General features: G+C 43.4%; 2 protein-coding genes across 10 annotated transcripts in view; both read right to left on the bottom strand.

Annotated features, from left to right (window-relative positions):
• Window positions 1–2519: 2519 nt before the first annotated feature.
• Window positions 2520–7034, bottom strand: LOC115135501 (ras-related protein Rab-1B-like). Its single transcript, XM_029670253.2, has 6 exons — window positions 6686–7034; window positions 5681–5753; window positions 5453–5548; window positions 5240–5335; window positions 5019–5150; window positions 2520–4845 (listed from the first exon to the last, which is right to left on the bottom strand). Exons 1-6 carry the CDS (start codon window positions 6697–6699, stop codon window positions 4651–4653), a joined length of 606 nt encoding a protein of 201 aa, XP_029526113.1. The 5' UTR covers window positions 6700–7034; the 3' UTR covers window positions 2520–4650.
• Window positions 7035–7157: 123 nt separating this feature from the next.
• The window catches only part of LOC115135493 (EH domain-binding protein 1-like protein 1), a 29201-nt gene continuing 24917 nt past the window's right edge, over window positions 7158–11441 (bottom strand). For 7 of the 9 annotated variants that reach the window (XM_029670241.2, XM_065023515.1, XM_065023516.1 and 4 more), the window contains 5 exons: window positions 10756–10876; window positions 10484–10583; window positions 10238–10311; window positions 9994–10108; window positions 7158–9694 (listed from right to left, as the gene is read on the bottom strand). In XM_029670241.2, the coding sequence (XP_029526101.2) occupies window positions 9607–9694; window positions 9994–10108; window positions 10238–10311; window positions 10484–10583; window positions 10756–10876 (498 nt within the window). In that variant the 3' untranslated portion in view covers window positions 7158–9606. The remainder of the gene's footprint in view (window positions 9695–9993; window positions 10109–10237; window positions 10312–10483; window positions 10584–10755; window positions 10877–11441) is intronic. The other 2 variants (XM_065023510.1, XM_065023517.1) reach the window with 2 other exon arrangements.

Raw genomic sequence — 11441 nt, 5'->3', positions numbered from 1 at the left:
TACTCCCTGTTCACTCATGACTGCACGGCCAGGCATGACTCCAACACAATCATTAAGTTTGCCGATGACACAACAGTGGTAGGCCTGATCACCAACAATGACGAGACAGCCTATATGGAGGAGGTCAGAGACCAAGCCGTGTGGTGCAAGGACAACAACCTCTCCCTCAACGTGATCAAGACAAAGGAGATGATTGTGGACTGCAGGATGCACCTGAGCTCAATTTCGAGTCCCATAGCAAAGGGTCTGAATACCTTTGTCAATAAGGTATTTCAGTTTTTTTTAATAGTTTTTTTATACATTTTTATACACTGCTTTTTATACATTTTTATACACTGCTAAAATGTCTAAAAACCTGTTTTCACTTTGTCATTATTGGGTATTGTGTGTAGATTGATGAGGAAAAACATTTATTCAATACATTTTAGAACGAGGCTGTAACGTAACAAATTGTGGAAAATGTCAAGGAGTCTGAATGCTTTCAGAAGGCACCGTATATTTGTATTTTGAAGTGCATGCGTGTATTAAACGTGTCTGGTTTCAAGGCTTCTGTAACTGTTTGCCTTACGTGCAGAGAGCAGGATAACTGCCAACGTGTCTTCTTTGAGGTGCAGCTGTTCAATAACATGGTGGAAATGGGCTGCAAGTGTTGATGTGAAACAGAGATGGGCATAGTAATAATGGTGGAAATGTCAAGCAGTCTACTAATGTCTATAAGCTGCATTGCTCTACCCACGCCAAAGAAGAGAGGAACGATGAAGATGGCAGTGGTGGGTCCAGTGCAGGGCACTAGCATGGGCAGCATACAGGCCCAGAACACCAGTTACTCAATCAGTGGTGCCACAACCTGGTTCCTCGGCCACACCAGGTTCCCCCCCACACACCCGCCCAGGACCTGGGGGTCTGCAGCAGGGTGAGTATCGTAATGGGTACAAAAAACACATGCACTCGTGGTCATATCAACACCGACACACTGCAGACTCACTAACACCAGGCCAACTCTGGAGAACTTACACACCAACACTGACAGTAGCATGCCAACAGACATATTGACGCTTATGCATGCTTGATCAAACTCACCAAGGCCTGATCTAATTTATGTGGGGTTTTCCATAGCTGACTGGGCCAGGGGACCAAGAAGACATCAGAATGCAGTTGAGAATTTCATAGGCTACAGCAGATCCTACTGTACCAGCAATTATCACCCTGACTAATGTTTCAGATTTAGACTGTTGTAAAATAGCATGGTTTCATACTTTCACATTTATTAGTGTGAGAAGCAGGGGCACAACTTTCACTGCGGACAGGGGGAGGACATGATTCTGAAATTGCATTTTCCTCATTGGAATGTGATACAAAACGAGCCAACGGTGTACTTCAGGACCATACGGACGCCTCCGAGTGGTCGGGTAGGCTGTTTGGAGTGTTTATCCAACCTCCACTTCTAAAACTATAGTTGCGCCCCTAGTGGGAAGTAGAATGTAAAACAGGCTCACTGCTATGGTGAGAAGGGAGTCGTCCTGGGACATACATATATACGTCTACATTATAACAAATATATACCTTTTTCCCCCCCAGTGCTGGCAACAATTTAGCTAAATGCATATAGGGGAAACACTGAATACTACACAATATTACACTTTGGACAGACAACTGTGACCCAGTCCACACAGGTACCAGTTGGTACTGTAGCTTGCTCGTCCACATACAGGTAACTGCCAAAATAAAGGAAACACCAACATAAAGTGTCTTAATAGGGCGGTGAGCTACCACGAGCCCCCAGAACAGCTCAAGCCTTGGCATAGATTCTACAAGTGTCTGGAACTCTATTGGAGTGATGCGACTTTCTTCCTTGAGAAACTCCACCATTTGGTGTTTTGTTGATGGAAAACGCTGTCTCAGGCTCTGCTCCGGAATCTCCCATTAGTGTTCAATTGCGTTGATCTGGTGACTAGCACACACACACACTTTAAACCCCCTATTCTCCTTTGAGACCCCTCTTTCAAAGTAACTGAGAAATCTTCTTCTAGCCATGATAGCCAAAATAATGGTAAACTGGGAATTTTTACACATGACCTTAAGCAGGATGGGATGTTAACTGCTTAATTGACTCAGGAACCACCTGCTTTCAATAGACTTTGTATTCCTAATTTACTCCAGTGTTTCCTTTATTTTGGCAATTACTTATATGTAAGAACAGGCTAGAAATGAACAGGGTAGAATGGACACCCTGCACACTCCATCCAGCATCGACAAACTATCTTTACATTAATCATCCTTGTGGCATATGTGTGTAGAGATCATGCTGTTTTCAAGTCATTCCCTGACATGAAACGGGGTAGGCCTACGAGAGCTAGAAGAGGAACAGCATGAGCATGCACAACTCTCTGATGTCAAATGGTGTAAAACTCTCAGACGAGCTATTGTTTCTGTGCTGACTGACCTCTACTGGTCATTACAGGTATCACATTCACCTGAAAAAATATGTACAAAACAGATACACAGTAAACACACAATAATGGCAATAATAACAATATACTTTATTACTATGGACTCCCAATATTATCTGGGCATTAAGAGCATGTTACATCGTCCACAGCAAAGAAGAAATAACCATCGTGCCGCAATCTTTCCATTATATCGCTTCCCTGACCAAAAGCCAAATGATTGAATTAGTGGATTAGAAATAATCTATTTGTCATTTAAAGGGGAAATGTAAACCAGAGAGAATATATTAAGGAAGCCAACTATTTAAAATGGGTCAAATTTCACTAAATGGAAAAACCCAGCAACCTTTGTGTGTTTACCAACCAATCGCAAGATACTTCTTCATCAAAAAGGCAAGGATATCAACGGTGATGCTTAAGTGGAATTCCCAGACAGTCATCAGCTCTACAGTATTTACTCAGGAAAGCAAGTGTTCCTCTTGCTTGAAATCCCATACTAATTTGAGACGCTGGTGATTTTTTTTCTCCGAGGTCCATTCTCTCTCTTTCCCCCGAACATGTCATTAGAATAGACATATCCGAAACTAAAAGTTTGAGGAAGCAGTTAAACGTGAAAACAACTGTGGCAGGCTATGTAATGTGCCATACTCTCCCCAAAATATTGTCTAACAAATATCCAAACCTTGTTGCAATGCTGGACCATGGTGACTAATGGCATGGTTGAGTTAGTACTGTAATAATGTTACCTTATCAACCAGAGGGTGTCCATACGGTATTATAGTGAGCATGTAAAAGGTCTGATGGTACTGGTACAGGAGCATTGTGACTTGAGATCAAACTCAACGCTAAAGGATTGGACATGGCTGAAAACGCCTGATGCTTACAGCCAGCTACCACTCCAGACAGAAAGAACCAAATGCAGTTGAACTTCGGTTATGCTCGAATTCATCAAACAGCAATAACACACTTACTGCTTACACACCGTCTCGATTAGAAGAGAAAATCAAAACAATAACACACTTACTGCTTACACACCGTCTCGATTAGAAGAGAGAATCAAAACAATAACACACTTACTGCTTACACACCGTCTCGATTAGAAGAGAGAATCAAAACAATAACACACTTACTGCTTACACACCGTCTCGATTAGAAGAGAGAATCAAAACAATAACACACTTACTGCTTACACACCGTCTCGATTAGAAGAGAATCAAAACAATAACACACTTACTGCTTACACACCGTCTCGATTAAGAAGAGAATCAAAACAATAACACACTTACTGCTTACACACCGTCTCGATTAGAAGAGAGAATCAAAACAATAACACACTTACTGCTTACACACCGTCTCGATTAGAAGAGAGAATCAAAACAAAACAAAATCACAGTAGTAAAACCACCATGTAATTATAGTATTATATAACAACGATTAAAACAGACATTAAAGATGTGGACGCAGTGATTGCAGATTTCCATTTGCCATGTTGTCCCCACTTTGTGAACTTTGTTTAGATAGAAAGCCTGTTATTTACTTCACCCAGTCTTCTCTTTCTCCTCAACAGCAACCCTATTACAACCTATATATTATGCGCTTGGGCCGAATGACAACTTCCAAATCTGAATCTCAATTCCCGAAAGGACAGATGACACAAACAGTGCTCGTCTTCACTATTTTTCCTCTGGAGTGTGTCCATAAAGCCTCTGGTTTAACTGGCACAATGGTCCTCTTATTTCACCTTCTCACATTCAACGATCAGCAGTCTGACTAGGAACCACAAAGGCCATAAAGGGTAGTTATGTACTCAGCCATAGTTGAAAGAACATCCATGATTTCCTTCGACCACGTGTGTGTTTAAACAGCCAGTGCTACAGATAGATACTGGATTAGTGCTTGAATAGCTAAAAACATTTTTCATGCCTAACAACGCCAACCACATTTTTCAAAGATGTTTCCAATTCTGTGCATATTTGTGAATAAAAAGAGTGTGCTGGGGGGGGGACTGCTCCTTGGGCACAAACCTTTCTCACTTAATTATGGGCATAGGTCAAGATAAGAAAAAAATAATGAAAAAAATGTCAGTCAGTTCTTGAAGATCCCACAACCTCCATCACCATATTTTCCTGTTCTGTCAGCTCCACCCCAGTACTGTCACTCTACCCCTGGGCCTCTGGAGTTGAGAGGAGGGGACAGGGCAGTCCTAACAGCATCCTCCTCCAGACTGCCTTACTGGGGTGCTATCAATCTTCAGGTTGGGTTTGTCTCCTCCTGTCGTGGCCCCGGGCCCCATGCGCTTCTTAATCTCAGCCGCCATGGTCATAAAGGATTGCTCCACGTTGGTTGCGTTCTTAGCACTGGTCTCGAGGAAGGGGATGGATAGGGAGTCAGCAAATTCCTTGGAGGGTGAGACACATGTCAACCAGTCTGACTGCAGTAGTAGGGTGCTTCCATTGCAAGTAAAACACACTGTGTCCTAACAGATGATAATAAAGTGTACTCTAGCGACATGCTGAATTCAAGTACTGTGGTTCATCTGTATCCGATTCTGCATGTTTCCTGTGGACTCACCTTGGCTGTTGTGTAGTCTACTACTTTCTTGGTGGTGAGGTCACACTTGTTACCCACCAGCAGCTTGTTGACATTTTCGCTGGCATAGCGGTCGATTTCCTGCAGCCACTGCTTTATATTGTTGTAAGACTCCTAGAAAATACCTCCGTTATATGTGGTCAATAAATAAACGTTAACTCATAGATGTTAAGGAATCTCCTTTGTGGAGAGGCGTCACTAACCTGATCTGTTACATCATAGACAACGATAATACCATGGGCTCCTCTGTAATAGCTGGAGGTGATGGTGCGAAACCGCTCCTGACCAGCAGTGTCCCACTACAGACATAAGACAAGAAAAACAAGATGTTAATTTTCCTAAAACACTACATGGCTGCAAGCATGAACTGCAATGACACTTCCCGACAGCTGCCAGGCTTGCTGGATTCAACTCACAATCTGTAGTTTGATAGTCTTGCCGTCCAATTCAATAGTTCGGATTTTGAAGTCCACGCCGATGGTGCTTATGTAACTTTCCGTGTAGGTGTCATCCTGAAATGCATCATTTAAAAAAAAACACACACATAATCAACAAACCCGCACAGACACACAATATTCAAATGTTGATTGAAAGCTGAAAACTGATCAACGTGCCAATAACACTGATATTTTTTTTTTTTTTACCGCAAATCGAAGCAGGAGGCAAGACTTGCCCACCCCTGAATCGCCGATCAGAAGCAGCTTGAACAGGTAGTCACTACGGGGAAAACCAGGTTTTAGAGGCTAACAAATAATGGTTAGAGACTAACAGATCTATTTTATCAAACCGCCAGCATTGACTTTTCATTTAGGTCTCTGACGAGTTAGGCTAGTTTATAGTCATTTCCATCTGAAATTAGGTTATTATAGCTAAACTACAGCTGCAAGGGTGTACAATGAAATGTCCAAGAGGAAAACGTGGAAGAAAGAGAAAGGTGACGAGACTCATATCTCCACTCCAATTCATTGGTTCATTCAGCATACCACTGCTGACTTGCTCCTGAAGCTAAGCAGGGTTGGTCCTGGTCAGTTCCTGGATGGGAGACCAGATGCTGCTGGAAGTGGTGTTGGACGGCCAGTAGGAGGCACAGTTTCCTCTGGTCTAAAAAAAAAAATCCCCAGGGCAGCGATTGGGGACACTGCCCTGTGTAGGGTGCCGTGGTCCTGACTCTCTGAGGTCATTAAAGATCCCATGGCCCTTATCGTAAGAGTAGGGGTGTTAACCCCGGTGTCCTGGCTAAATTCTGGCCCTCAAACCATCACGGTCACATAATAATCCCCAGTTTACAATTGGCTCATTCATCCCCCTCCTCTCCCCTGTAACTATTCCCCAGGTCGTTGCTGCAAATGAGAACGTGTTCTCAGTCAATTTACCTGGTAAAAAAAACGGATAAATAATTCAGCAAACTAGCTAACCAACGTTAGATCAGCAATTTTATGTCAACATAGCTATTGGTATGATGATGACAACATTGTAGCTACCATGTAAAACAACCCGATATCATAGCAGATGTTCGGGAACAAATATGTAAACAAGTGATGACGCAATATATTTTGTTACGCGTTTGAATTAGCTAGCTACGTCTCCTCATCTGCTGTTACTCCACACGGAGCTAACAAAAACAACAAAATATCACAAACTTCACTCACTATTCAGGATTCATGGTGTGTCCAAAATACGTGTTTTCTCGGCTCTTGTCTGGGTCACACACGCGTATCCTCTTGGTAGCTAGCTAGCTGCGTTGCTAACGCGTAGGAAGAAATAATACTTGTTGTTAACGACGTTAGCTAGCTCGCCAAACCGCGTTTGGCAAATTCTTCTACAAATTCACGAGCCAAGAGGCTGTGTATAGTTCGTTGGTTCGCTGAGTAAGTGTTCAGCGACTAGAATTCGTTTTGTTGCTTGATACACATTCCTTTCTTTCGCGTGTTGTTTTCCTCTGTCTCCCTTTTTACTTGTCTTCCCTGGTCTTTTGCGGCACTGTGCGCAGGTGTCATTGAGTGATGACGTCAAATCGCGGTCCTACACAGATGGGAAACGTAGTTCAGTCAAAAGCCCTTCTTACTATCTGGTTCAGCTGGCTCCGGGGATTCAACTGTGGCCTGTAACAGTACACGTTGACACGTTCTTACCAAAGGAGGCTTATTTATTCATCATGCACAAATGTTATAAATATACTGAACAAAAATATAAACGCAACATGTAAAGCAGGGGTTTACCTACCATTTTCGTTTACTGTACCACCAACTGTATTTCGCTCTGCCTCCCTTAAGTACCTCCTCATGTGCATTTTACCAGTAAGCCTATGGTCTCAGGAGTCTTCAAGTACCCCCAGGGGTCCTAGTACTACTGGTTGGGAACCACTGATGTAAAGAGTTGTTCCCATGTTTCATGAGTTGAAATAAAAGATCCCAGAAATGTTCCATTAGCACAAAAGGCTTATTTCTCTCCAATTGTGAGCACACATTTGTTTACATCCCTGTTACTGAGCATTTCTCATTTGACAAGATAATTAATCTACCTGACAGGTTTGGCATATCAAGAAGATGATTAAACAGTATAATCATTACACAGGTCCACCTTGTGCTGGGGACAATAAAAAGCCACTCTAAAATGTGCAGTTTTGTCACACAACGCAATGCCACAAATATCTCAAGTTTTGAGGGAGAGTGCAATTGTCATGCATGACTGCAGGAATGTCCACCAGAGCTGTTGCCAGAGAATTCAATGTTCATTTCTCGACCATAAGCAGTCTCCAACGTCATTTTAGAGAATTGGGCAATATGTCCAACCAAGCCTCACAACCGCAGACCACGTGAAACCATGCCAGCCCAGGACCTCCACATCCGGCTTCTTTACATGCGGAATCGTCTGAGACCAGCCACCCAGACAGCTAATGTGTTTCTATCTGTAATAAAGCCCTTTTGTGGGGAAAAACTCATTCTGATTGGCCGGGCCTGGCTCCCCAGTGGGTGGGCCTGGCTCCCAAGTGGGTGGGGTCTATGCCCTCCCAGGCCCACCCATGGCTGCACTCCTGCCCAGTCATGTGAAATCCATAGATTAGGGCCTAATGAATTGATTTCACATGAAGTGTAACTCGGTAAAAATCATTGGAATTGTTGCATGTTGAGTTTATATTCTGTTCAGTATAATAGCGCACGATCACGATAATATAGATATTGAGAAATGACATTCACAGAACACAATGACATCCCTCCATGAAAATAAAGTGAACAAGTACCACAAAGATATGACAACAAATTAGAGGAAACTTATTCAAACAAACTCCCAAATTTCATTTTAAACTTCAAAAATGTATTATTTATCATTCCCTGGTTTAAACAAAACATATCGTGTTCGAATGTTCTTTTTAAAAAGAGGCTGGGACAAAGTTGCATTTTCCGTTGGACTAGTGGTTAGTAACAAATCATCATCATCATCATCATCATCATCATCTGTGATAATAGAAATGTGAAACTAAAAGGTCTTTGCTAACAAACAAAAAAAACACGAAAAGAACTGCAGTGCCAGGTTATAACAAAGTATAAATATTAATATTTACAGGATGGTATTTATTGTCCTGTATGTATTCCAAGTAGTACTACTTGGAATACATACAGGACAATAAATACCATTCCAAGTAGTACTACTAGCTTCTCTCTACAACTAAAGTCTCACGTTTTGTTCACTGTCCTCTTTTCCTTTCATTTCGGGGTCGATTGATTGACTGTTCATATATGCTCAATATGACACACACCGAACCCAAACATTTCTCATGCAAAATGTCCAAACCATAAATAAAAGAAGGATTGAAAATTGAAAACACATTCGACACCAGAAAAGCTCAATACGTGGTACTCTCGCAAACTTGAGTCTGTCGTCAAACATCTGTGTCCAAAGTAAAACACAGAACGGTCAGTCCTCCTGTGTACAGAGCCCTTTTAATATTTTGCGCGAAACCACCAGACCGTTCTTTTAATAGCCAGTTCCACCAAAGCATTAAGGCAAAGAACAAACTATCTAATATAGTTGATTATCGTATATTGTCGGACCAGATAAGATCAATGACATGTTTACAGATGTGAGAGTAGGCACTTAATTACGGAACCACTTATCTTCTTGGTGGACTAAAGGTATATACACACACACACACACACACGTTGGTACAGTGGGCTTTCTGTCTACTGAATGACAGAGTAAGGCATATTGATTGACAACTGTAGAGGTCCTCGTTTTTTTCAATCAAAAGTTTGAAGTGGATGAGGGACCTTCACCGTACAGGGGGAAATTTGGTTCAAGTATCTCCAAAGGGGAAGGCACACAGCTCCAGCGTCCCAGGGGACGTAATTGATCATTAATGACCAGTCCCAAAATCCCAGTTAAGGCGAGAAAACACTGCTTGACAATCATCCCATCGGTGCAGAGGGCTTTGGATTTGTTGCTGGGGTGGCAGGTTCCTAGGGGTGTTTCATACTGTAGGATGCTGAGTGAGTGAGAGCTTGGTATGAAGCAGGGATTGTGGAGGTTTAGTTCCTGGATGGGTTGGTATTTGTCATTGTCGTCCCTTCTCTCACTGTAGCACACACTTGTCTTTGTTGCTGAACTTCCTGCGTCTAAGCTCCAGCCCTCGCTCCAGGCGCTCATCCTCCTCAACGGCCCTGAGGACACACACACACACATATATATATATATAAACAACCGGCACGCTACCTCATCATATCAAACATATGGAACATGCGCGTGTAGCACATGGGGACGTGTGAAACGTACCCCTCGGCCTTAAGTGTCCCGCTTGCGTCGCCTCGTTAGCTAGCTTTTGAGGCGGCGCGATTGGCTAAGACGCTTGAGGGAAGGCGGGCACGGGCACGCTAAGGGAGCACCGTGACGTCCTATACACATGCTTGGTGATTCAAACTGTATACGCAATGGCTGTAACAAACAGATGGGCTAGTCTCACCCTCGCTCTTTGGCGTCCATGTCTCTGACCAGCTCGTCCCGCTGGTTGACCAGAGAGACCAGTTCCTGCAGCAGGAGCTCCTCCCGGTGTTGCTGGGCCTTAGTCTTCTGCCACTCTGAAGAGAGGGAAGACGAGGGAAGATAACATCACAGTAATTATGCACGGCCCGACTGCTTTGGGTCTATAGTCGTCTCACCGGTTGTGCTCAATGTAAACGAAGGTTCTGCTTATGCACGGGACTAACCTTCATTGGCCATCATGGCTCGGAGTTCTCTATTCAGTAGCTGAAATCTTTTCTCCAAGTCCTGCTCCTCCTGTCTGTGAATACAATACATTCGGTTAGCTGCCCTCTGCTGCGTACACAAAACAGAGCATGCTATGGCACATGTAGTTAGACGGCAAACTTCAGGTCAAAACCATTTGCTAGTAACATGAATGTGTTACGTATTCTTAAAAATAATAGATGTGTGAGTGGTGTGTTGTGTCTTACAGCAACTCCAGGTGGTCCTGTCTCCTTATAAGGGCGTTCTTCTTGTTGACCAGAGTGAACCACTCCTGGATCAGCTTCTCTTCCTCGTCTTGGTCGCTACCTGGAGCAAGTGCACAATGTCCACAGTTAAAATGGCACCTTAAAAAGGTGTGTTTTTTTGTTGTTGCTGTATATACTGAGAAAGTGAATCCGTGGATAAGCACACATAGCGGTATGCCTGACACCGTTCACGTTAGGTTCAGCACCCTTTTGATACCTTTCGTCATTCTCACCTGATTCCATCAGTCTTCTGAGTCTCCTCTCCACGACGCCTGCTCGGTTGTCGATGTGCTTCTGTTCAGTCTCCAGGGCTTGCAGCTCACTCAGCACATACTGACTGGTGTCCTGCAGACGCTGACCATGAAGATACAGAGACACACATTGCCAAAACGAAAACAGACAACAGACAGATGGGAGGACGTGTAAGGAGAGACACACAGATGAACATAGATAGATGACAGACAGGAAAAGGCCAGAAGATTAGAGGGAGAAACAGGACTAAAGGCAAAGAGAAGACCAGGAAGTAAATATGATAAAAATTAAGAGTAGTGACGGACAGGTTAAGCCTTGGACTAAACGCCACAGAGGCCTAGCAGTAAAGAGGTAGTGACGGACAGGTTAAGCCTTGGACTAAACGCCACAGAGGCCTAGCAGTAAAGAGGTAGTGACGGACAGGTTAAGCCTTGGACTAAACGCCACAGAGGCCTAGCAATAAAGAGGTAGTGACGGACAGGTTAATCCATGACTAACAGCCACAGAGGCCTAGCAGTAAAAAGGTAGTGACGGACAGGTTAAGCCATGACTAAGAGCCACAGAGGCCTAGCAGTAAAGAGGTAGTGATGGACAGGTTAATCCATGACTAAGAGCCACAGTGGCCTAGCAGTAAAGAGGTAGTGACGGACAGGTTAAGCCATGACTA

Source organism: Oncorhynchus nerka, linkage group LG10 (genome assembly GCF_034236695.1).
Source record: "Oncorhynchus nerka isolate Pitt River linkage group LG10, Oner_Uvic_2.0, whole genome shotgun sequence".
NCBI classification, from domain to species: Eukaryota; Metazoa; Chordata; class Actinopteri; order Salmoniformes; family Salmonidae; genus Oncorhynchus; species Oncorhynchus nerka.
Note: the sequence above shows the minus strand (reverse complement) of the source record. Positions and strands in the feature narration are given on the sequence as shown.